At 39.5% G+C, this 27,871-nt stretch overlaps 1 protein-coding gene across 6 annotated transcripts in view; it reads right to left on the bottom strand.

The window, feature by feature from the left end:
* Window positions 1-27,871, bottom strand: part of NUP58 (nucleoporin 58) — a 78,396-nt gene that overhangs the window by 44,052 nt on the left and 6,473 nt on the right. For 4 of the 6 annotated variants that reach the window (XM_028128119.2, XM_028128120.2, XM_008153360.3 and 1 more), the window contains exons 2-12: window positions 27,614-27,756; window positions 25,544-25,579; window positions 23,106-23,255; window positions 22,337-22,474; window positions 19,509-19,619; window positions 12,667-12,691; window positions 10,926-10,991; window positions 10,431-10,605; window positions 5,542-5,621; window positions 2,402-2,520; window positions 1,891-1,973 (exon numbers count right to left, since the gene is read on the bottom strand). In XM_028128119.2, coding sequence (XP_027983920.1) covers window positions 1,891-1,973; window positions 2,402-2,520; window positions 5,542-5,621; window positions 10,431-10,605; window positions 10,926-10,991; window positions 12,667-12,691; window positions 19,509-19,619; window positions 22,337-22,474; window positions 23,106-23,255; window positions 25,544-25,579; window positions 27,614-27,756 — 1,126 coding nt within the window. The remainder of the gene's footprint in view (window positions 1-1,890; window positions 1,974-2,401; window positions 2,521-5,541; window positions 5,622-10,430; window positions 10,606-10,925; window positions 10,992-12,666; window positions 12,692-19,508; window positions 19,620-22,336; window positions 22,475-23,105; window positions 23,256-25,543; window positions 25,580-27,613; window positions 27,757-27,871) is intronic. The other 2 variants (XM_008153361.3, XM_028128121.2) reach the window with 2 other exon arrangements.

A 27,871-nucleotide genomic window follows, 5' to 3' on the forward strand; every position in this document is an offset into this window, starting at 1 on the left:
GACCCTATAGGACACCATGCACACAAAGCCACTCTATCAACTCAGGGAAGCAGCCAAAATGTGGAGACAAAGAAACAGGTCACAAATGAAAGAAATGGAGGAAAGCAAACAACTGGATATAGAGTTCAAAACCACGGTTATAAGGTTTTTCAAGAATTTTCTAGAAAAGGCCGATAAATTTAGTGAGACCCTCGAGGAAATGAAAAAGGACCAACTAGAAATTAAGCATACATTGACTGAAATAAAAAATATTATACAGAGATCCAACAGCAGACTAGAGGATCACAAGAATCAAGTCAAAGATTTGAAATACAAAGAAGCAAGAAACACCCAACCGGAAAAGCAAAAAGCAAAAATAATCCAAAAATATGAAGATAGTGTAAGGAGCCTCCGGGACAACTTCAAGCGTACCAACATCCGAATTATGGGGGTGCCAGAAGAAGAGAGAGAGCAAGATACTGAAAACCTATTTGAAGAAATAAATGACAGAAAACTTCCCCCACCTGGTGAAAGAAATAGACTTACAAGTCCAGGAAGTGCAGAGAACCCCAAACAAAAGGAATCCAAAGAGAACCACACCAAGACACATCATAATTAAAATGCCAAGAGCAAAAGACAAAGAGAGAATATTAAAAGCAGCAAGAAAAAAACAGTTACCTACAAGGGAGCACCAATACGAATGTCAGCTGATTTCTCAACAGAAACTATGCAGGCCAGACGGGAGTGGCAAGAAATACTCAAAGTGATGAATAGCAAGAACTTACAACCAAGGTTACTCTACCCAGCAAAGCTATCATTCAGAATTGAAGGGCAGATAAAGAGCTTCACATAAGAAAAAGCTAAAGGAGTTCATCACCGCCAAACCAGTATTATATGAAATGCTGAAAGGTATTCTTTAAGAAGAGGAAGAAGAAGAAAAAGGTAAAGATAAAAATTATGAACAACAAATACATATCCATCAACAAGTGAATCTAAAAATCAAGTGAATAAAAAATCTGATGAACAGAATAAACTGGTGAATATAATAGAATCAGGGGCATAGAAAGGGAATGGACTGACAATTCTCGGGAGGAAAGGGGTGTGGGGGGTGCGGGAAGAGACTGGACAAAAACCGTATACCTATGGATGAGGACATGGTGGGGGGGTAAGGGCAGAGGGTGGGGTGGGAACCGGGTGGAGGGGAGCTATGGGGGGGGGAAAAGAGGAACAATTGTAATCTGAACAATAAAGACTTATTAAAAATAAATAAATTTAAAAAATAAAAACACATACACACACAAAAAAAACCTGACATCAGTCATGATTTATATAATTCATAATTAATGTCTAATTTTGTTAAACGTCACTGAGCCTCAGTGGATCAGGTAATTTAAGGCTGTTTCAACAAATTGTCTCATGAAAATTTTATAAAAAAAAAACCACCTCTTGTGAGGTTTCTGTAAGTGAAGAAGTTCAGAAATCTAATGCAGCTGAAAATAAATGGCAAACAGCAAATCTGATCATGGAAAATCCTTTGGTTTTTTAGAATATGTATAAAAAAAAAAAAAGTAGGTCAAAATTTCATGTAAAGTTTATTCAACATGATCTGGGACTGCTTTTTGTGAATCTGTCTTATTTTATTACAGTCATAAAAGGGGAGTTTTCAGCCCAGCTAGTGTGGCTCAGTGGTGAGCACTGATCCATGAACCAGGAGGTTAAACGGTTCGATGCCTGGGTTGTGGGGCATACAGGAGGCAGCAGATCAATGTTTCTCGCTCATCACTAATGTTCCTCTCTCTGAAATCAATAAAAACATATTAAAAACCCAAAACATTCTTTTGTCCCACAAATGAACAAATAATCCACTTGAGTCTAGATATCCAAAAAGATAAACTGGCAATAAAAACTTACCTTTACATTTTCATGAATAGACTGAAGTTGTGCAGCTAAAGCTACAAATGTCTGATAAATTTTCTGCATAGCCATTGACAAATCTATAAGAGAAAATTATATTATCACACAAATATATACGATCAGTATTAGTTTTCTATTATTTGAGTCCAATTTTTGGTATTGTTACTGTGTAGAAGGAAAAAAACTACATCAGTATTTCCATGGATAAAAGAAAATAGCAGAGTGAGAAGACTAAGAGAAGGATGTCTATATCAGGAATCTGGGGGAAGGGAGGAGTTCCTAAGACTCTTGCCCTTGTTAGCCTTGTAATAATTCATAATGATGCATTTTACATTTGTAGGTAATCAAGATCTAATCAAGGACTTTTAAGAAAATTTTCGTATGGCAGCTTAAGACAATTACCAGTAGCTATTTAGAGTATCTACTGTTTAATAACAGCTTAACCTCTCTCCTACAAAAAACAAAAAAAAAGAGTGTAAAAAAATAATAACCTTGGAAAGCATGTTACCTTGAGGAGCTATGTGTGAATTATTTGCTTGAGTGGCAAGATGGTTTTCTAGTTCTTCAATCTGCTGTCTGTATTGCTGAAGCTGTACCTCAAACTGCTGAACCAAGATTCTGAAGTAGCTGTATAAAAACATATAAAATCAGATCAAAAGGTTTAAAAACATCATTTTCTTTATATTCAAAATACCAAATAAATACATGTGCCCATTGATGTAGGGCCCTTTGAGGTAGTCTGAGACATAATGTATCTTTAAGTGGTACAAATATTATTGAAACAAAAATCAAAATAAGGTATCAAAAATAGACGTATATCCTTTTACTCCAATCACTAAAAAAAAAAAAAAAAAAAAAAAAAAAGAAACAATTAAGGGATAATCTAAAAAGCAATTGAATATTCTCCAAAAGTATCAAGGTCATCAAAGACAAGGAAAGACTGAATAACTGTTATAGATTGGAAGAGATTAAGTAGCAGTAACAACTAAATGCAATATGAATAGAATCTCAGTAGCAAAAGTACGTTAATGGAAAATAGTTTCCTAGAACAAAAAAAGCACAGTAAAATTCAAGTAAGTTCTGTAGTTTGGTTAAATTATTTGTGCCAATGTTAATTTCGTGTTCTTATAATTACACTACGATTATGCAATATGTTAATATTAAGAGGAGCAGAATAAGGAAAGAAATTTTTATTACCATTTTTGCACGTATTTTGCTAAATCTAAAATTAGTTTAAAATAAAGTTTTTAAAAAGTTTGTTAATCAGAATTTATAACCAAATACTTACAGTTCCTATATCTATAATCTGAAAACACTATAGTGTAGAATAGAAAGAGTATGCAATTACTACTACTGTTCTGATAAATTTAACCAGAGAATGCTGAAAAGATAGAAAGGGACCATGAATAGCATGCAAATCAGTCTGAACATAATTCTATATGAAACTGAGAACTGTGAAAGCTTTTTGCAGTGCAAAATGATACGATTCAACCCATTTCAAAACTAGCTCTGATGGCAGAAAAACACAAGAATAAAATACTAGAGGAAGTGCAGCGAGGAAGCACATCCCATGCTAATCTAAATAACACAACAGAAATATCATTGCCATTCTTAATTTCCTGATTTTGATCATAATATCCTTATGTCTAAGAAATACACACTAAAGTACTTAGGCATAAAAGCATCATGTCTACAAATAATTCAAGCTGTTCAGGGGGAAAAATGTATATATACTTAGAGAGCAAAGAACAAAAGTAATAAAAATGTTAACATGTAGGGAATCTAGAAGGAAGATATATGGGAATTTTCCTGTCTCATTCTTAAAACTTTTAAGTTTTCAATTATATCATAATAAAAATTTTTTAAAAAGTTAGAGACCAGGAGCCAAACAGACCTCTACCACTTACAAGCACAGGACTTCATCTCATCATGCCTCAGGCCTAACACGGGAATAATACCAGCTGTAGAGGTTTTGTGGGAAATGAGATAAAACATGTAAAGTTCTACGCACACTGCTTGGCATATGGCAAGTATTTGAAAAATATTAGCTAGTATTATCTCTAGCAACACAAAAGGATATAAAAAGAAGACATGATATTTATCACATGTATGGTTACTACATGAATATACAAAAGTTGAGTGATGAAATTACAGGTGGATTTTTTAAAAAGATATATTTTTTTATTGATTTCAGAAAGGAAGGGAGATGGAGAGGGAGAGATAGAAACATCAATGATGAGAGAGAATCATTAACTGGCTGCCTCCTACACGTCCCCCACTGGGGATGGGGCCTACAACCCAAGCATGTACCCTGACTGGGAATCAAACCCGTGACCTCCTGGTTCATAGGTTGACATTCAACTACTGAGCCACACCAGCTAGGCCAGGTGGATTTTTTAAAATTTTAATTTTACTTATCTACATTTTCTAATTTTTCTTTCTAACCTATGCAAATAACTAAAAGAGTTAAACTGCACTTATATACACTGTTTAAGAAAGAAACTATCATAAAATTACTTTTAAACTAGTGTCCCAGTGCACAAATTCATGCACACTGAAAGGAAATTAATTAGAAGAAACATTTTAATATTGCTATTCACGTCATGCTAATGAAAATAGGATTCTACAGAGTCTCCTATTTTCCTCCTCCAGTACTTCTGTGAGGATCAAATGAGATGAGGCACGGGAAAACGCTTCACAAACATTTGGTTAAACTATAAAATGTTTGCACCTGGCTATAAAGCAATTTGGGTTCCTGGGCTGAAGAAACTCTAAGGAGGCTAGTCTCTAGGGCAGGCGTCCTCAAACTACGGCCCGCGGGCCACATGTAGGTGTTTTTGCCGTTTTGTTTTTTTACTTCAAAATAAGATATGTGCAGTGTGCATAGGAATTTGTTCATAGTTTTTTTTAAACTATAGTCCGGCCCTCCAACGGTCTGAGGGACAGTGAACTGGCCCCCTGTTTAAAAAGTTTGAGGACCCCTGCTCTTGGGAGAGGAAGCCGGGTGTTGCTACATGACATCATAACCTGGTGCCCACAGTGACCGTTTCTGGGCTGGGCTGGGCTGTGGGCCGCATTTTGCGTAATGGGGTCTTGGCAGCATTGGCTGCGATTTGGTGGGGTGTCACTCCAGGGCGGTGGTGGGGCCTGTGTCCCACTTGGGGGAAGATAAGTGTTGGTTTGTGGGCGCCAGGTCCGTGGTGCCATTTATTCTTAAATGGCCAATGCGTGTCATGGCAGCTCCTGCACTGAGCATCTGCCCCCTGGTGGTCAGTGTGTGTCATAGCTACCGGTTTGACAAATGGACACTTAGTCTTTTATATATATAGATTAAAAGTCCTATTGGGTAAAACATAAATTTCTACTAAAAAAAAGGAATAAACCCCACAGTAACATGTAATTGAAGTGTAATGGCATAATAGTTAAAAGCTCAGTTCCTAGCTTTCACTTACCTTTCAATAAAATGAGGATAATGAACTACCCTCATAGGGTTATCATGAGAATTAAATGGAAAAATCCACATCAAGTGCCTATTAACTCAGGCTTGCTACAAAATAAACTAAAAATTCTTAGCCTGTATATTGTTTATATTGGTCTGCATTTTTAAAGTGTAAAGAAACATTTGTTTTAAAAATTCCAATAACTTACTCAGCAGGAGCTGCATTTTCATGTTGGAGTCCAGGTGGTGTTTTCTGGGTTCTTAAAGCTATTTCAGCATTCTTTAACTCCTAATATACCAGAGGTTTAAAAGAAAACAAAGGGCCAGTTAAAAGTTAGGCTAAAAATACCAACTATCTCTGGTTTGAAACTTCAAACAATGTCATTCTTGGAAGTTCATGCTGTGAGAACATAGTATGGATGAAGCCCATTTACAAGTTGTTAGAACCTCTTTCCAAAGAGTACAAACTATACTTTTAACAAACTTTATCATAAACTTATAAAGAGCTGCTGATCTACTTTAAAAACAATGAATTTCTGTAGGAGTCATGAAGTTAATTCATCCACAGCAAAAGACTATGCTACTATTTAAAAATCTTTAAATGTAGAAAACACTTCTGTAAAAAAAGGCAAGGTAGTAGTAATAATGTTGAGGCTGATGGTGGTAGCAGTTAATATTCTGGGTACTTACTATATATATCAAGTACTATGTTGAAGGCTTTACTTATCATGGTTAATCTTCAATAATCCTACAAGGTAGATATTACCCTATTTACAGATGTAAATAATGGAGTTAGAGACATTAAGTAATTTGCCCAAGGCCATGTAGCTGGAAGACCTGAGAACTGAACTAGGCAGCCTAATTTTCTAACCTTTTGCACTCGGATGTTGAGTATGACTCAACACGGTTAGCATTAGAATAAAGGAATCGAGAAAAAAGCAAGCAAGTGTAAAGGGTTAAAACTTACATTCACATTCAACCATTCTTAAATTGCAGAGGAGGGAAGTTGGGGGCAAACAGGCTGGCAGTGATGATTTTGCAATATATACAAATATTAAGTCACTATACTGTATACCTGAAACAAGTGTTATATCAATTATATTTGAATCTATATATATAAAATCCTAAGCGACTGGTCGACTGTTTGACCGGTCACTATGATGCACACTGACCACCAGGGAGCAGATGCTCAATGTGGGAGCTGTCCCCTGGTGGTCAGTGTGCTCCTACAGTGGGAGTGCTGCTCAGCTGACCGACGTGAGGCAGCTGCTGCGGCGTGATCCTCTCCCGCCTCTGTGGCAGCGCTACAGAGCTGCAGTGGCGGCAGGCGCAGCGGAGCCGGGATGAGCAGGAGCAGCGCGGCACCCTGCCCAGGCTTGGGCTCCTCCCTGGCTGCCTGCTGCTTCGCACACTACTACATCCCTCAGGGGATGTTGGACTGCCAGTTTTGGCCCGATCCCCACAGATTGGGTGGAAACCAGCAATCCGACATCCCTTGAAGGGTCCCGGATTGCAAAAGGGCACAGGCCAGGCTGAGGGACCCCACCGGTGCACGAATTCGTGCACTGGGGACTCTATTTAAAATAAAGACACATAAGCACCTTAAAATTTTTTACTTAAAATATTATCACTTCACTTATGAACAGAATAGCTCTCTGATAAGCCCACATTAAAAAAGAACTACAATGCCCAGCCTTAGTGGCTCAGTTGGTTGAGCATTATCCTGTGCACCAAAAGGTTGCCAGTTTGATTCCCAGTTGGGGCACATATGGAAGGTAATCAATGGATGTTTCTCTCTCACACTGATTCTTTTCTCTCTCTCCTTTACTCTTTAAGCTTGTCCTCAGGTTAGGATTAAAAAAAAAGGGACTACATTATAATATCTTTTATATACAGTGGTGGGCAAAGATAGGTTTACTTATTATACAAATAAATAATACAATCATTGCCGAAACTGGTTTGGCTCAGTGGATAGAGCATCGGCCTGCGGACTCAAGGGTCCCAGGTTCGATTCCGGTCAAGGGCATGTACCTTGGTTAAGGGCACATCCCCAGTAGGGGGTGTGCAAGAGGCAGCTGATCGATGTTTCTCTCTCATCGATGTTTCTAACTCTCTATCCCTCTCTCTTCCTCTCTGTAAAAAATCAATAAAATATATTTAGAAAAAAAAAGAATAATACAATCATTAATATAATACAAAAAATAAAATAAATAATAATAATACAAGAATAAACTGTTGCACACACTCAAAACTGTAAACCTCCTTATTGTACCATAGGGACAAAAGACAAATAGACATGAGTGATAGAAGATATTATCCTCGGCCTCACCAGTGTGGCTGTCGACCTATGAAACAGGAGATCACGATTCAATTCCCGGCTGGGGCACATGCCCAGTTGCAGGCTCGGTTCGTACAGAAGAAGGCAGCCGACTGATGATTCTCTCTCATCATTGATGTTTCTCTCTCTCTCCCCCTCTCTCCCTTTCCCTCTGAAAACAATAAAATGTATTTAAAAAAATAAAGAGGGACCAATATGCCTCTTCTATAGGGATTAAAAATCCTATATAATAAAAGCCCAACGACCATTACGGCGGAATGACCAGTCGCTATGATGCGCTGACCCCAGGGGCCGCCACCAGCACTGCTGCCGAACCCAAGGGTCCCAGAGCCAGTTGTGCAGCGACTGCCAAGGCACCAGTAAAGAAGAACGTGAAGGTGGCCAGCATGAGCATGCAGCTTGAGATGAAGGCTCTGTGGGACAAATTCAATCAGCTGGGCACCAAAATGATCATCACCAAGGCTGGCAGGTCAGGGCACCCCTCTCCCTGCTGCAACCCTCCCCACGTGGCGCCAGTCTAGGGCAGCGGGCTTTGGCTCAATCCATGTAAGCGAGACTGAGAAGTGGGGTGGGGGTGGGTGGCCTGGCCACCTGCGGGTCCCTCTTGGCACAGGCCAGCCCCTTTGCTCTCCGAGTCCTGGCTCTAGTGACAGGTGCCTGGTGCACTGGGCTAGGGGGTACTGCTCAGGAGGCCAGGAAGGCGGCACAGAGAAACCCTGTGGACTTGCCGCCCGACCGGCAGCTCCAGGACCCAGCACTGCCAGAAACGGACCCACTTAGAGCACACCGAGCTTGGGAGGAAAGCAGCCATCTGTGAGGGGCCTTTCCACCAGCCGGTTCCCAGTGGATCCCACCTCAAGGGAAACTCAGTCTTTGGTTCCTTAGTTGTCTATCCCAGCTAAAGAGGAACAGCTGGGCACATTTTAGGGGAGAATTAAGACTCTAAAACAGTGTGTTCTGCTACCCAGTTGTCTTAGGCCTCTATTCTGGGTGATTGTGGGGCCTGGCTCTGCCATTGGGGCCCACATCTTCCAATTGCCTGTATTTGCTCTAAGGGCCCAAAGAGAAGAAGGGGAACAAGTTTTTCGTTGCAATGGATTTGACCAACAGACAAAGGCGAGTGCCGGGCTGTATCTAATGTACACACAGAGACAACAGCTGAGTCTGCCTGGCCAAAGGGAGCTGAGGGCCTATTTGCAGAGCCTTCAGGTGGTTCTGTTTCCTTGCTGAGGCCATCCTCCCTGGGAAGCCTGGGGCCCATGCTCAGCTCCAGCTCAGTGGGTCTTCTCTAGGCCCATCCCCCTGGCCAACCCTGCTCCCAATTAGCACCCCTCACACCTCCCACGGCCCCTCCCCCAGGCCAGCCGGCGGCCCCACACCCAATCAGCCACCTCACCCGGATCAGGGGCGGGGCCAGCCTGACCCCACCCATGCATGGATTTATGCAGGGATGGGGTCCCTCAGCCTGGCCTGTACCCTCTCACAATTTGGGACCCCATGGGGGATGCTGGAGGCCCAGTGCACAGATTCGGACCGATCCCCGCAGGCCAGGACAAGGGACCCCACAAATGCATGGGACTCTAGTATGCATATAAGATCTTTGGTTAATCTCTTCCTGCCCTCCCCCCTTCCCTCTTAGATTCATCAGTCTGTTCCATGTTTCCATGCTGTGCACTGAGAGTCTGCCCCCAGTGATCAGTGCGCATCATAGTTACCAGTGGAGTGGTTGCTTAGGTTTTTATATATAGAGACTAGTGGCCCGGTGCACGAAATTCATGCCTGCACCCTCTCCAATCTGGGACCCCTTGAAGGATGTCCTACTGCCAGTTTACAGGGATCGAGCCTAAACCGGCAGTTGGACATCCCTCTCGCAATCTGGGACTGCTGGCTCCTAACCGCTCACCTGCCTGCCTGATTGCCCCTAACCACTCTGCCTGCCGGCCTGCTCGCCCCCAAATGCCCCCCCCCGCCAGCCTGATCACCTCCAACTGACCCCCACTGATGGCCTGCTCGCCCCCAACTGGCCCCTGTGCTGGTCTGCTTACCCCCAAATGCTCCCCCTCGCCAGCCTGATCGCCCCCAATGGCCCTCAACAACTGCCCTCCCCTCATGGCCTCTAACCGCCTCTACCTGGGCCCCACCACCATGGCTTTGTCCAGAAGAAAGTCTGGAAGGTTTCCCAGTCTAATTAGCATATTACTGTTTTATTAGTATAACTAGAGGCCTGGTGCATGTGGTGTGTCGGAGGTGTGGTCAATGTGCATATTTGTCTATTATTAGGTAGGAAGTTAACAACAGTAGATATAGGGCTACAGCAAAAACCCCAGTTTAGGGTTAATATATATAAATTGTTCAGAACACTGCCTCCTCCATAGTATGCACCAGATAAAAACTAGTAACTATTATTATAGCAATTTAAAAGTATATGAGCTATACAAGTTTTCTTATAGCACTAGAGGCCCAATGCACAAAATTCATGCAAGAGTAGGCCTTCCTTCCCCGGGCTGCCAGCACTGGCTTTCCTCTGGCACCCGGGACCCGGGCTTCCCTCCGGCTGCCAGCAGGCACCCAGGACCCAGGCTTCCCTCACAGTTGCGGCTTTGTCCAGAAGGATGTCCGGTCTAATTATCATATTACGCTTTCATTATTATAGATGTTGTATTAAACTTTATTACTTAAAAAAAAGAACTATTTCCATTAAAAAGAAAAAGAACCCAAAATAAAAAAGCATTATGATAAAATAACTTAAAATTAGTTTACCTGAGCAGTTTCTATTTTCAATTTGTCAATATTGAGAGTGTTTCTCTGTAATCCACTGGCAGCCAATGACAGAAGCTGCTTTAGAGCTTTAATATCTTCTTGTACTTTAAGCATTGCTTTTGAAGACATTCTACTAATTTCTTCTTGCACCTGTTTTTGTTCCTTCACAAATTTCCTTTAAAAAATAGAAAACTGAGTTTTTAAAAAATACACCTTTGGTTCCCCCACAAGAAAAAAAAAGTACATTTACAATAGGTTGGTCAGAGTCTAAGTGTCTTAAGAAGCAAAAACTAAAAATTTATCTACAGCTCACATGCTTTTTTCATAAAATTGCAGCTACACAATTTTAATACCTCTTGTTCTGCTTTTAATCTAATTTCTAAACGCATTTAAAATTTTAACCAAAGTAAAAATATTTAGGAGGAAGAGATGTTCCCCCTAAAATATATTCTCCCATTCAAAGATGATTTATGTAGTTATACTCGACACACTTACTGGAGATTTTCAACATCCTGGCAGATGACAGGAGGTAGATTTTCATCCTTCAGGGCTTTACTGTCCCTAAGAAAAATGCCACAGATGTATTAAAATCATAAAAAGGTGATATCTCAGCTTTACTAGAATGTGTTGATACAAGAAAATAAAGCAAATATTCCCCATTTATAGCTTTCTTGGATGATTTCAAAGTTCTTTATAAAGAACAATAAATTTCCTGATCTGTAAAATAACTAACAAATCATGTGGATTTGTTACTAAAAAGACTGGCATCTATGTAAATGTTTAGTCAAAGACTGGCATTTGACTAAATATTTAGGGGGGGAAAATGAGAAAATACTACAGACTGCATGATATATTGAACTAAGTTCCCCCTGACTCAAAAATTATATGATTGATATTTTATTTGGTTCAAAAATATGAGAGCATTCATTATAGAAATTCTCAAAACTTCTCATAATGAGATACTCACAATATTTTACCTTATTATTTTTAAACTTCAGTTTATTCCTCACAAAGTAGACCTAGGAATAGCTTAAGAGAATCAATTATTTAATGAAGGCAGGAATAAGTGAATTTGGCAGGCTGTAATGGAATCATGAGTTAGACTTCAGGTGCAGACCCATTACTACTTCCTGAATAAGCTTACGCAAATCTCAGTCTCTCTCAGCTTCCTTGTTTATATCACAGGACTAAAATATACAAAAGATATTTGGGAAGAGTGAACTTGGATCAACTATTTACAAATGCTTTCTTTAACATAAATACAAATTAAATGAGAAAATACCTGTAATAATAAAAGCGTAATATGCTAATTAGACTGGATAGCTGAACGACCTTCCGGACGAAGCTGGGGCTGAGAGGGCCGAGCCCCTTGAATGAATTTTGTGCATCAGGCCTCTAGTCTATAATATTAAAAGTGTAACATGCTAATTAGACTGGACGTCTTTCCAGACAACCTTCTGGATGAAGCTAGGGCTGCGAGGGAAGCCCGGGTCCCAGGTGCCTGCTGGCAGCCGGAGGGAAGCCTGGGTCCCGGGTGCCTGCTGGTGGCCAATTTCGTGCATCGGGCCTCTAGTAAAAATAATAATCTTCAAACATATATATGATGTATATGGAGGCTATTATTATTCCTCTTCAACCTCAGGAAATAAATGGTACTGGCACAGTAATCTTCTATAATAATAAAAGCGTAATATGCTAATTAGACCGGACAGCCAAACAACCTTCCGGACGAAGCTGTGCTGTGAGGGCTGAGGAAAGCCGCCACGGCTGCAAGGGCCAAGGCAACCACCACAGCTGCAAGGGCCGAGCCCCTCACACAAATTTTGTGCATCAAGCATCTAGTTTATATATAAAAGGTACACACACACACACACAAAAAATCACACATGTATATTTTCATTTATATATATAAAAGGTGTTCCAAAAGTAAAGTTCCATGAATTGTTCAAATTTTAATAAGTTAAAAAAATACATACATATATTTGCATTATTTGTGGGAAAGCCAACCACTCCCTAGAAAGAACTGGTTATAAGTTTTCTTAAAGATTAAAAATTTGACCTTTTGTAATCTTTTAGAGCTTATGTGTATTATTTTATTTTTGACAAAGATTGGTTAAAAACTTTTTCTTCTAAATGCCTACATAGTTCCATGTACTTCCAACCATACCATTTACCTACAATTTAATAAATAAAACTTTTTAATTACAATATTTTAAAAGTTAAATTGTAAACTTACTCTGGTCTTGTTCCCGTTTTATCACCTAAAAAATTCAAGAAAGTTTGTGTAAAAATAGGTAATTTAACAATGTACTACGAATACAAGTTTTAAGTTAATGGAAACTAAGGTATAGACAGAAACGGTTACGCATTTCTTAGATTGCCCCTTAAATATCATGACTTGTCACAAACACCAAACACAGCAAGTTATGGAGATATATTTATGTATATATAAAGTTATGTATCTGATTTGCACTTATTTCTTTCAAGGATAAGAATCTTCTTTAATAAGACAGTGAAAGACAAATACCATTATGATTTCATATACATGAGAAATCTAAAGAATAAAATAAACAATATAGAAACAGATTCATAGATAGAGAAAAGACTGACTGCTATCAGAGGGAAGGGGGGTTGCAGGTCTGGGTGAAAAAGGTGAAGGGATTAAGCAGTACAAATTGGTGGTTACAGAACAGTCACAGAGATGTAGATTACAGCATTGGAAATATAGTCAATATATCGTGATAACTATTGACAATACATATTGGGCCAAGTGGGTACCTGAAGCAACGGGAGGACCACTCTAAAGTACATGATTTTCTAACCAGTTTGCGGCACATCCGAAACTAATATAGAATAATACTGAATGTAAACTAATTGAAAAAAGAAAAAAAAAAAGATTTGTTTTTAAAACTACCTTCCATGAAAAATATCCCTGCCTGGCAGTTTAATTCCTAAGAGCTTTACTTGATACTTTTTAAGGCCCAATCAGTATGAAAATACTAAAATATGTCAGATTACCTGAACTTCTCTAAATATTTCATAAAAGCAACAAATTTTAAAATAAAAACGTTTTTGTGTCTGCAGAGCAAACAAAAGCCCTCACAGTAATAATATCTAAAAATAGAAAAAAGTAAAAGTGCTCCTTCAGCAAATTAAGCAGTGACCTATATGTTGAAGAATGTATAGAAAAATGTACAGAAAATACAGAAACACACAAAAACTCAATGGTTCCTTCCAGCCTTTTTCTGCACATACACATTTTAATCATGTTTTTTTAAAAAATATATATGTATGTATGTATGCATGTTTTTATTGATTTTAGAGGGAGAGTGAGAGGGAGAGGGAGAGGGGGGAAGAGAGAGGGAGAGGGAGAGGGGAAGAGAGAGAGAGAGAGAGAGAGAGAGAGAGAGAGAGAGACATCGATCAGCTGCCTCCTGCATGCTCCCTACTGGAGACTGAGCCTATAACCCAACCATGTGCTCTGACAGGGAACTAAACTGGTGACCTTTTGGTGCATGGAACTGCACCAAACAACTGAGCACACTGGTCAGAACCTTACACATACATTTTTAAAAGCAATCAGAATTTTCTTAGCATGCTGTGAATATTTTCCATGTCAATTAAAATTACTTTAAAAGATAACAGAGTGCATAGATGATGTAGCTGTATCATAACCTTTATGCCCAACCCTTTTCTTAGCAACAAATGTCTATATCTACTTGTGCACTACTTGATTTGCATTCCAAGAAGAGAAATTTATTGGTCAAAGAGTATGCCAGGGTAGGCCTTTGACATATTACCAAACTGATCCCTTACAACAACTGACCCAATTTACCTTCCCATGTACTAGGAATAAGAGTATCTTTTCTATCACACTCTCAACATCAATAAACACATTAAAAAAAAAAATCATTGCTAGTATGTAGGCGAAAAATACCACTTCATTATAATCTTAATTCATATTCCTGATAGCACCAAGTAAAATACTTATTTCAAATGTTAATTAGACAAGTGCATTTTTTCTTTTGTGAACTACCTATTTATGCTACATTTTTTAGGTTATTTCCCTTATTGACTTCTAAGAGCTATTTTAACATTAAGCAAATTAATTCTTTCTCATATATATGATATTTCATGTCTATTTCTTTTTTTTTCTAAGCCTTGCCGAAAGAAGGCCACCAAATATTTTGGTTGCCTCCTAAAAAAAAAATTTGGGAGAGATTTTCATGTCTATTTTTAAAACTAGATCCTTATAATTGCAAGATACATCTTGATTTCAGAAATGTTAAAATGTGGGAAAAGCAACATCTAGAAATCAAGTTATTTTACCTTAAATTTGTCATTTACCTTTTATCTCTAAACATAGGGTTTTTTTGTTTAACTCTTTAATCCAACTAAGTTTTTCATATTTTGTATCTCATTGATTCTAAGATATTTTTTCCTTTCTCAGTTTGACATTTCTGAAATTGGCACCCTCGTTCTATAAATACTGTCTTAGATCTGATGAGACAGTAATATAAGGTAGGGATTTCATTTGTTTTCAAGTAGTTCAACTATTTTATTGACTAGTTATTATTTTGCTATTTCTTTGATATTCCATTTTGCTATCTTCTATATATGTAAAAGGCTAATATGCAGTGTGCCCTCTGGAGATTGGGAGTTTGATCACTTGCTATGACGTGCACTGACCACCGGGAGGGGCAGCGTGGGAACGAAGGTTCCGGCCAGCATCTGGAAGGTCCCGATTGGCCCTGATCGCCCGCCAGGCCTAGGGACCCTAGTATTTTATAAAAAAATTAATAAACACAGAAACATGTGTATATAAAACTTGCACCTGTTTCGAGACTAGTGTGGACTCCTGAATAGTCTCCCTAGCTTGCACCTCAGTAATACCCGTGGCCTACTATAAAGGCTTCTTAACAGTTCTCCACATCTACTCTTGGCTTCCTGCACATTATTCTCCATATGGTTGTCAGATGCTTTCTTAAAATACAAATCTCATCATGTCATATTATCCAGAACAAAACCCTTTAGTTGATCAGTATAATTACAAAACTTTAAAAAAAATGTTTTTATTGACTTCAAAAAGAGGAAGGAAGGGAGAGGGAAAGAAACATTGATGTAAAAGAGAACCACCAATCAGCTGCCTCCCGTATGCACCCTACTAGGGATCAAGCTCACAACCCGAGCATCTGCCCTGATCGGGAATCGAAATGGCAAACTCTTGGTGCATGGAATGATGCTCAACCAAGTGAGGCACACTGACCAGGACTAATTACAAAACCCTATTATGGCATACAAAGCCTTTCATGATCTCTGGGATCTAAATCTTTCTGTTCTGAAGGTCTTCCAGCATTCTCATCTCTCGGCCTCACTCCATGCTGCTCCGTCTTCACGGAATGCTGTTCCCTACCACGCTTCATCTGATTAAATCCCACTAATACTACAGGTCTACCTAATATCGCTACTAGAAAAAGAAATCTCTTGACTGCCTTGATACATATAACAGATGAAGGAAATGGGGATGTGATACCTGTAGTCATGTGCCTTTATTATTCTACTAGAGGCCGGTGCACGAAATTCGTGCACTGAGGGAGGGGGGTGTCCCTCAGCCCAGCCTGCACCCTCTCCAATCTGGGATCCCTCTCACAATCTGGGACGGCTGGCTCCCGCCGCTCGCCTGTCTGCCAGCCTGATCACCCCCTAAACATTCCCCTACCAGCCTGATCGATAGCTAACTGCTACTCTGCCAGCCCAATTGGCCCCAACTGCCCTGCCCTGCTGGCCTGGTCACCCCCAACTGCCCTCCCCTGCCGGCCCGGTCACTCCCAACTGCCCTCCCCTGCCGGCCCAGTCGCCCCCAACTGCCCTCCCCTGCCAGCCCGGTAACCCCTAACTGCCCTCCCTTGCCAGCCTGGCAGCCCCTAACTGCCTTCCCGTGCTGGCCCAGTCACCCCTAACTTCCCTCCCTTGCCAGCCTGGTCGCCCCTAACTGCCCTTCCCTGCAGGCCTGGTCGCTCCTAACTGCCCTTCCCTGCAGGCCTGGTTGCCCCTAACTGTCCTTCCCTGCAGGCCTGGTCCCCCCCAACTGTCCTCCCCTGCAGACCTGGTCGCTCCCAACTGCCCTCCCCTGCCGGCCCGGTCGCCGCTAACTGCTCTCCCCTGCTGGCCATCTTGGGGCGGCCATCTTTGACCACATGGGGGTGGCCAACTTGTGTGTTGGAGTGATGGTCAATTTGCATATTATCTCTTTATTATATAGGATTATATAGGATACTAGAGGCCCGGTGCACGAAATTCGTGCACGGGGCGGGGGTGGGGGTGGAGGTGAGTTCCTCAGCCCAGACTGCACCCTCTCCAATCTGGGACCCCTCAAAGGATGTCCGACTGCCCGTTTAGGCTCGATCCCAGTAGGATCAGGCCTAAATGGGCAGTCAAACATCCCTCTCACAATCCAGGACTGCTGGCTCCCAACTGCTCACCGGCCTGCCAGCCTGATCACCCCCTAACCACTCTCCTGACAGCCTGATTGATGCCTAACTGCTCCCCTGCCAGCCTGTTTGCCCCTAACTGCCCTCCCCTGAAGGCCTGGTCACCCCTGCAGGCCTGGGTCCCCCCCAACTGCCCTACCCTGCAGGCCCGGTTGCCCCCAACTTCCCTTCTCTGCCGGCCTGGTCACCCCTAACTGTCCATCCCTGCAGGCTTGATCGCCCCAATTACCCTCCCTTGCAGCCTGGTCCCTCCCAACTGCCCTCCCCTGCTGGCCTGATCACCCACAACTGCCCTCCCTTGCAGACCTGGTCCCTCCCCTGCTGGCCATCTTGTGGCAGCCATCTTGTGTCCACATGGGGGCAGCCACCTTGTGTGTTGGAGTGATGGTCAATTTGCATATTACTCTTTTATTAGATAGGATAGAGGCCTGGTGCATGGGTGAAGGCCAGCTGGTTTGCCCTGAAGGGTGTCCCGGATCAAGGTGGGGGTTCCCTTGGTGTGTGGGGTGGCCTCTGCGAGGGGCCTGTAGTGGTTTGCAGGCCGGCCACACCTCCCGGCGGCCCAAGCAGAGGCCCTGGTATCTGGGATTTATTTATCTTCTATAATTGAAACTTTGTAGCCTTAAGCGGAGGCTGGGGCAGGCCAGGGCGGGCGGAAAGCTTGGCTTCCTCCATCACCGGGGAAACCCAAGCCTCCTGCTCTCTCCAGCTCTGTGGCCACTGCCATTTTTGTTGGGATTTATTTATCTGCTATAATTGAAACTTTGTAGCCTTGAGTGGAGTCCACGGCCGGCCAGGGTGTGCGGGAAGCTTGGCTTCCTCCATTGCCGGGGAAACCCAAGCCTCCTGATCACTCCGTGGCTGTAGCCATCTTGGTAGGGTTAATTTGCATGCTCACTCCTGATTGGCTGGTGGGCATAGCAGAGGTATGGTCAATTTGCATATTACTCTTCTATTACATAGGATGGGCACTGACTACTATACACCTTCAACCACTACTTCTACACCTTCAACCACTACTTCATTCTATGTTCTGAGAGGTTCAAGGCAATATATATGTATATACTCTAATAAGACATGCTTTCATCAGAAGCAGAAAAGATGTTATAAAACAAAACAAAAAATCATACACAGGCCCTAGCTGGTTTGCCTTGGTGTATAGAGCATCAGCCTTTGGAATGAAGGGTCCCAGCCCATGTTTGATTTCAGTCAAGGGCACATGTCCGGGTTGTGGGCCCAATCTCCAATGTGGACCTGACCCCCCAATGGGGGTGTGCGGGAGGCAGCCGATTGATGATTCTCTCTCATCATTGATATTTCTATCTCTCTCCCTCCCTCCCTCTCTCCAAAATCAATAAAAAAATATATTTTTTAAAATCATACACAGAACCAACAACAATAAAAAACTTTTCAAAATGAATTTGGCTAACTTTTAAAAAGAATATTCAGCATAGCAAGAGCACAGTAAGAAGAGCATTTTCCTACTCACTGCTGAGTACATAAATTGATAAAACCTTCCTGGAAAGCAATTTCACAACATATACCAAGAGTCTCCAAAATGTCCCTGTCTTTAAACCAGTGATTCAATTTCTAGGTATTTGCCCTAAAGAAATAACCAAAAATAGGAACAAAATTTAAAATAAAAGCAAATGCTTAGACAGTATTTACTATGTGCCTTGCTCTGCTAAGGTTTTACAAACTGTAATCCTCAAACTAAACCTACAAGTAGGTACTGTTAGTTTCTCCCACTCATAGATACAAAAAAAACTAAAGCACAGAGAGGATAAATAACTTGAATAAGGTGAGAAAGCTTGGAAATAGTTGAACCATAATTTGAATCCAGGCAATTTAGCACCAGAATTGACACTCTTTAAATTACAATACTACCCTGACTCTCTCTGTAAAGATGCCCAAATGCAGTGATACTTTCCACAGTAAAATACTTGGAAATAAGCACTATCAATTAGATGATGGCTGACTAAATTGATATATCCATTCATAAGATTAATATTAAGCAGCATTAAAATATTTTAAAATTACTGACATTGACAAATACTTTTGATATATTATTACACAAGAACAGGTTTCAAACATTATTTGTCATGCTCTCAAATAAAAAATATTTATTAGCCCTAACCGGTTTGGCTCAGTGGATAGAGCATCAGCCTGCGGACTCAAGGGTCCCAGGTTTGATTCTGGTCAAGGGCATGTACCTTGGTTGCGGGCACATCCCCACTAGGGAGTGTGCAAGAGGCAGCTGAATCGATGTTTCTCTCTCATCAATGTTTCTAACTCTCTATCCCTCTCCTTTCCTCTGTAAAAAAATCAATAAAATATATATTTTTTAAATAAAAAATTTATATTAATACATTAAAATAGACATAGGCACATACAAATCTCAATTTTCTAGAAAAATAAAACCTTAAATGCACAGCATACAAAATTGATAAAAATACAATGCAAACAAACTTAAAAGTAAAAACTTTACTACTGAATATATTATATATAACTAACAATCTTCCAGACATAGGAATTTAAGTTCCCTTACAGGACTGTTAGAACATAAAATTATAATAACATTACTTACTCTTTTTATCTGATGAACTACTAAAATCTATACCACCAAGGCCTTCATTGCCTGCAGTTGAAGTAGCTGCTGTGGTTCCCAAAGCCAAGCTTAAAGCATTCTGTCCAAGACCTACAAATAAGCTAAATGTCATTTATAAAGTTCACTGGAAGTCTTCATAATGATTACTTCTTCTGACCAAAGCACTCCAATGCTTTTAAGTTGGATTCCAGATTTTCTTTATACTTGATTTAGGAAAATAACAAGAAACAAGTCTAGAGCAAGCTCTAAACCAGTGATGGCGAACCTATGACATGCGTGTCAGCACTAAATATTTAGTTTTTGGTTTATTAAATACAATTATATATAACAATTATACATTTATGTTATTTAAACTATAAATATCGTGAAATAATGTTTTTTCCTCAAAGTGACACACTACCTGAGTTATGCTCAGTTTTTTGGCGAAGTTTGACACACCAAGCTCAAAAGGTTGCCCATCACTGCTCTAAACAAAGACTGATAGTCTTGCTTGGATTCAACAGTATATGTAGTTTGAATATGATTTTTTTTTATTATTAAAAAGGGTCAGAATACATGTTAATTCAATGTATGTGGACACTCAATTTTATGTTTGTAAACCCTCTCTACAAAAGCAGTTTTAGTATGTTTTCAGGTGAATACATCTTGTCTTACAATAATGATTTAAAATTATATACTTTTAAAATACGCTAGTATTGAATGTATCAATTAACTTGATAGGTGGAGTTAAGGAATAATTTTACAACAAAGTACATCTATCAAATCACGTACATTTAAAAAAATCTTACTATTTTATTTGTCACTTATACTTCAATAAACCTGGGGGTAAATAAGTTAATATCTAGTATGAATTTATAAGAGTTTAGTATAATATAAAACAAACCGTTTTATTATCAATGAAACTTAAAGAACTAATACTTGGAAGTCTTACAGTTCCAAATATACTTCTAGGTTCTCTGCATAAAACTTTTTTTTTTTAAATATATTTTATTGATTTTTTACAGAGAGGAAGAGAGAGGGATAGAGAGTTAGAAACATCGATGAGAGAGAAACATCGATCAGCTGCCTCTTACACACCCCCTACTGGGGATGTGCCCGCAACCAAGGTACATGCCCTTAACCGGAATCGAACCTGGGACCCTTGAGTCCGCAGGCCGACGCTCTATCCACTGAGCCAAACCGGTTTCGGCAAAACTTTTTTTTTAAAAAGTAGACTTCATTTATTTAAATCCTACCTTACTGACAATTGAAATTGGAAGAGTTATGCCGAAACCAGTTTGGCTCAGTGGATAGAGCGTCGGCCTGCGGACTCAAGGGTCCCAGGTTCGATTCCGGTTAAGGGCATGTACCTTGGTTGCGGGCACATCCCCAGTAGGGAGTGTGCAAGAGGCAGCTGATCGATGTTTCTCGCTCATCGATGTTTCTAACTCTCTATCCCTCTCTCTTCCTCTTTGTAAAAAATCAATAAAATATACTTAAAAAAAAAAAGAAATTGGAAGAGTTAGACTATAGTTAATAAATAACTTCTTCAGTTTAAAAAAAAACCAATGGCACTTTTAGGTTAATATAACCATAAATTAAACATTTAATATTGTGTCAAGAGCCTAAGAAAATTAGGACAGACCTAAAAACTCAACAAGACACAAAAACAACCCCCTATCTCCCCTTTCTATTATTTTTGTGTCTTACTCTGATAGGAATCTTTGGGAGAGGTATTTAAATATTTATCATGCAAAGAAATGTATGTTATAGTCATCTAGTGATTTGATTATCAGAAGACATTTTTAATACCTACAAAGTTAGACAATAATGACAAAATATTTGAAAGATCAATGAAATTTGAATACTACAAATTTCTACAGATTATCTTGACCAACTCCTTTTTCCCCCTTCCACTGACTTGGAATTACTCCATTAAATTTAGTATTTGAATAGAAGACACAAAAGAATTATAGTTTTAACAGAAATCAAGTCACATCCCTTCATCTCTCCCACACAACCAGGTACTCAGTGAAACTACTGAACTAGCCATTATAAACAAATCTAAGTATTTTCAGAAATTCTGTGATTTCAACATGTATCAACTATTCCTAATATGTAAATTGTTAAACAGAAATTCTTGATGTTACACTGTTATGTTAAGTAATTATACAACTTCTTCAAATAAAAGGGAAGTGTTTCTCACTCCCAGAAAACCCCATTGGCTTTCCTATATTGGCATTAGCTATAGCCAAAATTCAAAATATCTGTAGAATCCTTGACATAAGGCTAATTTCAAAATAAGCATGAAATGAGAAATCAACCCGAGATATAAATATTCATTCAGTAGTCTCTGGCAGGTGAACTGATACTTAAGTATTACCTGACTAATAAAATTACTTAATATTGTATTTTACACTCTTGCCTTCAAAGCATCTAATACACTTCCTGACATCTATAATAGAAAGCCAATCCTAGAACCAGAGCTTACAAAGTCAAGATGTCTTACAATGACTGTAGATACTAAATGATGCTAAGACTATTCAACTGCTATTTATTAAAAAGATAACTTTCTCTAGAAACTTTATTGACTCCTCAAACAGGTCCCTCTTCATTTCTTTATCTAGTCAGTCAATATTGAGAAACGGAAAAATGTATTTCTAAAATACTAAGAGGTCCAATTAGGCATGAAAAACATTACAATTGTTTTCATACTAAAAGAAAAACATAAATTTAATGAGACAAAGCAATCTGCTCAAAATGCTAAAATAAAGTAAATTTTAAAACAAATTACTTACTATTTCTAGAGAGTAAGTACCATCAATTACCTGATGTTGCTGTGTTCGTACTCTGGAAAAGCGAACCTCCCAAACCAGCTAAGGCTCCCCCTAAAGAAAGGCCTGTTGATGCAGTCGTAGTTGTGGCTGTCGTTCCACCCAAATTATTAAGAGTAAATCCTGTGGATGCTATAAAAAGTGAGACTGTAAATCTTCAAGAGGAAACACTGTTTCTAGAACATCATAACAAATACAAAACACTTTCTTTAAAAAACTGACGTCCCCGATAAAATTGGCTCTTGGAAAAAACTACTCAATAAAGATAAAATTATATATACTTATGAATAAAGGAAAAATGAGTGACAGAAAAAAACACACAAAACTATGGGTTATAAAAAAATGGTATCAGGTAACTGATTTCACACAATAATAAAGAGTTTTCAGCCAGGCCATCAACTCTACCTTCAAATCTGAATGAATTTAAGCCAGGCAAGGTTTATGCAAACTTTTTATTCTTCCCTGTCACCAAAATACTCTTTGAAAACAAAGTATATATTAATGGTTTTACATTTTATTTCTCTTATCCTCTTCCCTGTTCTGTAAATAGAGACCAACTTCCAAGATGGTCTCTGCTGCTTTAATGCCCAATGTTGATCTTTTACACAAATCAGTAATTTAATAGGTCAAAGTTGCTGAATGACTTAAGTAAAAAATTCCCCAATCTGAAGTTATATTTAATAAAGGTGGCTACCTATGTACACTCACCAAATAAAGTTAAAATTTAACCATAAGATGTGACTTTTTTTCCATTCTGTCTCACCTGCTGGAGTTGATGTCAGAGCAGATGAAAGGGTAAGACCACTAGCTGAGGTAGAAGTAATAGGCAAAGCAAATGGTGTGGCAGATGCTGCAGGTTTACTGAATCCTAAACTGAAACCTGTTGTAGATGCAGATGTAGTGGCTGGAGTTCCTGTTTAAAAAAAAAAAATCCTTACTTTACTATAATTTATATGTATTATACCATATACCAGTCAATCAGGATCCCTACAAGTTAGTGATCCTACTTTATATAGATAGAACAAGGATGTACTTCTGTACGTATAAGAGAAAAATATAAAATTTGACACCAAATCATAGTGAATAGTGAGTGAAATGATGGTCCTATTGAGTTAAGCAAAAGAAAATTGAATCAATGAGATAATACTGAAATTCAATTTTAATTGTACCCCTAGACTGACCTAAAACAGCATTTAACCTTTCTTTCCTTAATACCCTAGCAGAAAAATGACCCATCTTCTCAAAACTATATACATTGACAATTCTCTACTGCTTAAGATCCTCTTTCTTCTGGTTCCTGTGTTTGCCAGCACCCAGAATTCTTCCTACCCCACTTTTGTCAATCTCCGTTTCATCTGTTCACTTCTTAACTGATACTCCCTATGGTTTACTTCCTGCTGCCTTACTTCCTAAAAGATCTCACCCACTTTCAGAATTTCAACTATAGGTACATGGTCTAAATCTACACTTATCTGAGTCTGCATTGGCTAGCTCTATCCTGATGTCCCTTTGAACCCCTATATTTCTCCCTATTAAAAAAAACTTTCCTAAACCCCCATATGGTTAATTCAATTACTCATGGCAGAAATCACAATCCCTTTTCACATCCCTTCTCTCCCTGCATTCTATTAGCCACAAATCCTGTCAAGTCTACTTCAGAGATATCCCAGCAATACAAGCATACTCTAAAACTTTAATTCAGGCCACCTCTCTCTCAGTAACTAGTACAATAACCTCTTAATTTGTTTATCTGTTATCAGTCTCCTCTAGCCTATAATCTATTCTTGGAATTACCTGTTACTCTTTTTTTTTTTTTTAAAGAGGGATGGAGGGAGTAAGGGGAGAACAACAAAATACCCTCTCATTCCCCTTGACATAAGATTCCATTCCCATTAGCTTTCCACTGTCTCTAAAATAGTCTAAAGTGTTGGCATATAATAAATCACCTTTCCTAACTGGTCCTCTTGCTCCTCAAATCTCTCCCTACCATTCCTACCTCTGAAACCTAAACCCCCAAGAACAAAGTATTTTTCCTATTTCCCTGGATCTTTTTATAAGGCCTCTGCACTTTCCACTCCTCCATCTAGAATGTTTCCTGTCCTTAAAATGAACTCCTACTCTCTTCCTCCTCTGCCTTCCTTGATGCCTTTCATACATATGTTAGAGCATTTATCAGAATACCTAAGAACATAGTTTTATACTTGCCTATTCCCTTCACCTCACAACAGACCGAGTGTCTTGCTAACGCACTCAGCAGTTCCTGACCATCAACAGCTAATGCTAAATGTTCAAGGCATTATGAATAATGCCACAGAGTTAGGAAGTAGTAGCTGCTCAAAAATTTAAATGAAGAAAAGTATGAATGGCCTACATTTTGGCTTCTCCTAAAAGCACTAAGAGGAAAAAAAAGCCAAAAATTATCCTTCTGGATTGACTTTAGCACAACTGGAAGTTCCTGCCAGAGTACAGTGCTTTGAAATCATGTATGAGTTCTACAATCTCAGAAAATAAGAGGACCCAATTGCTTGCCCTTGTAGCCAATTGTCCAAAATTTGATGGTAAACATGTATTTCTGTTGACAATAGGTTAAGGAGCCACCAAGTGAAGCAAGTCCACTAATCTTTCTTTTATTTCAATTTTTAATTGAGGTTCCTCGATATCCTTTCATTCTTCCATTGCCTTTCACATTATTTATTGCCATCCAGATTCAAGGCAGGCTATTATCCTAGTTATTCACATTCCCTTCAGCAGATAACTATTAAAAAAAACTAAGATTTTTTTCAGCTGGAAGGGAATCCAAAAACTTGTTATAGTCCAATTACCTAATTTTATAAATAACTAAAAGCTGCCAGATACTTCAATGACCAAAAATGGCCTCACAACTAATTAGAGGTACAACCAGGGCTTAATTCCAAGACTTCTGGCCTATATTTTGGTGTTTTTTCCACTAAAAGGACTCAAAAGACTGAAAAATGTATTGTAAAATAAATTTTAAAAGAAAAACCAAATCTGAATTAAAAATATTTTAATAAAAAGGTATTTTTAAAATACTCAAATACTGAAAGATTCTTTGATAAGTCAGCATCTGTGATCTGCATTCAGTTCCTTACATGCTTTCCTCTATACCCCAGCTCTGTAGGATATTAGGAAAGAGAAGAGTAAGAAACCACAGATCTAGAATCTTTCCTCAGAAGTTCTTACCCAGAGTTAATCCTGTAGTTATAACTGATGCTATTCCTGGAGACAAAAAGAGAAATAAAACGTAATCATCAGTGGAAGATGGCATTCTTTTGGTTTTTCACAAGGGCAAGACTCAGAATCGCCTTCGGGAGTGAGAACACTGCTAATGACCAAACATATCACAATTTCTTCTTCCACCATAACCATCTATATACACTGAGTGGCCAGATTATTATGATCTCTGAACGCATAATCTGGCCACTCAGTGTATATCCTATCCTATATAATAAAAGGCTAATATGCAAATTGACCCCTCAACCAGGAGTTCAACCAGGAGTTCGACCAGCAGGCAGGCCGGCCAACCACCCATGTCCCCTCCTCCCCCTGGCCAGGCTGGCCAGACCCCACCCATGCACGAATTCATGCACCGGGCCTCTAATACACACACACACACACACACACACACACACACACACAGAGTGGCCAGATTATTATGCATTCAGAGATCATAATAATCTGGCCACTCTGTATATAAAAAGCCAGGGACCGGAACAACTGGTTGCTATGACACCCACTGCAGCCAGTGAGCTGGCCCGATAGGGAGTGGGGCCTGCAAGCAAACCTCTCATGGCCCTTCCCCCCAGCCACTGATGCCTGATTGCTCCCCTCCCCCACCAGCCAATCGCCTGCGGCCCCAATCCCCAGCCGACCTGGCCCGATCGGGCCGCAATAGGGGCGGGTCGGCTGGCCAATCTCCTGCCGTCTCCTTCTCCTGACAGGCCCAGCCCCAATGCACCCCAAATGGGGCCAGGCTGGCCGGATCCCACCTGTGCATGAATTCGTGCACTGGGCTCTAGTTAACTAATATAAACACTCTTCCTATAGCACTGATTACAAGCTGTAAATAATTTGATTAATTAGCAAATAAGACTTATAAAATGAAAAAAAAATTATTGCTTATAACAAAATTAACCTTTTGCACTCGGATGTCGAGTGTGACTCGACATGGTTAGCATTGGTAGCAGGAATCGAGAAAAAAGCAAGCGAGTGCAAAGGGTTAAGCAAGGAATAAAAAAAGGTCTAAGAAACAAAAACAAAAACACCCTGGCAAACAGAGCTAAAGCTCACTGGCTCGTCTCATCTTTACTCCTGCAGTTCTTTCATTTTTTATGTGTGGCTGTGAAAGTGTTGCAATTAATGCTGGAAGGCCTATGCAAAAGGTGGTAACAGAGACCAAGAGGCTCTGAGGATAGAGAATAAAGGATAAATAAGGAAGCAACTTCAGTGAAACATATTTTTAGCTTATAATAAAATAACTGTAGTATTAAACACACTTTTTATTAATGTCCACCAGAAATCTTACCCTCTTGCCCTTTTACCACTTAATATTAAATTATTTAATGAATAATTTAAAATATTTCTTAAAAATGCAAATTATAGCCCTGGCTGGTATCACTCGGTTGGAGAGTCCTCCCGTATACCTAAAGGTTACAGGTCCAATTCTTGGTCAGGGCATATACCTGGGTTACAGGTTCAATCCCAGTTTGGAGAGGTGTGGAAGGCAGCCAATCTATGCTCTCTCTCACATCAATGGCTCTCTCTCCCTCTCTCTCTCTAAAAAAAGATCAGTAAGTATAACCTCAGGTGAGGATATTTTAAAAATTTTTAAAGAAGAATGTAAACTATAATGTTATAGCAAAATAGGATGCTGACTGCCCCATATATGGTAATTAATTAATGGCCAAATTGGTAAACTTGTCTTAATCTTCATTAAGATAAAACAATGCATTATATAATCTACTATAAAATTTTTAATTACTTTTATTTGCTATATTTAAAGAGATATAACTTCTTTAATTCTTTAAACGTATGTGTGTTTTCCTTCCTTATGCAAAAGTAGATCATAGCTAATGACTGGGCCTGTCATTGGCCCTTAATTCCACATCCCTATATTTCCTTTCATCTTAGTATTTACCATTTTTTAAGTCTACCATCAATGACAATACTTACAAATGGAGAAGATTCAGTACAGACTTGAAAAAGGATAAAATCCCAAACCTACTCTCTGAAAAATGTGACAATCCTCCTTACCTGTATTTGTTCCTCCTAGAGTGAATCCAGTGGCAGGCTTAGATCCAAAGAGCCCAGTTCCAAAACCACCTGAAGGAGCAGATGTAGTTGCTGGAGTCGAGGTGCTTCCAAGAGTTCCAAAATTGAGGCCCACAGAAGGGTTGCTTGTTTATTAAAAAACAAAACAAAAAAAAAAAACACAAAATAAGGTCCACTAGAGCCAATACTGACTTAAGAAAAATGAAAATTAACTCTTCAAGGTTAATTTCTTTCATTTAA

This window comes from Eptesicus fuscus, chromosome 7 (assembly GCF_027574615.1).
Source record: "Eptesicus fuscus isolate TK198812 chromosome 7, DD_ASM_mEF_20220401, whole genome shotgun sequence".
NCBI lineage: Eukaryota > Metazoa > Chordata > Mammalia > Chiroptera > Vespertilionidae > Eptesicus > Eptesicus fuscus.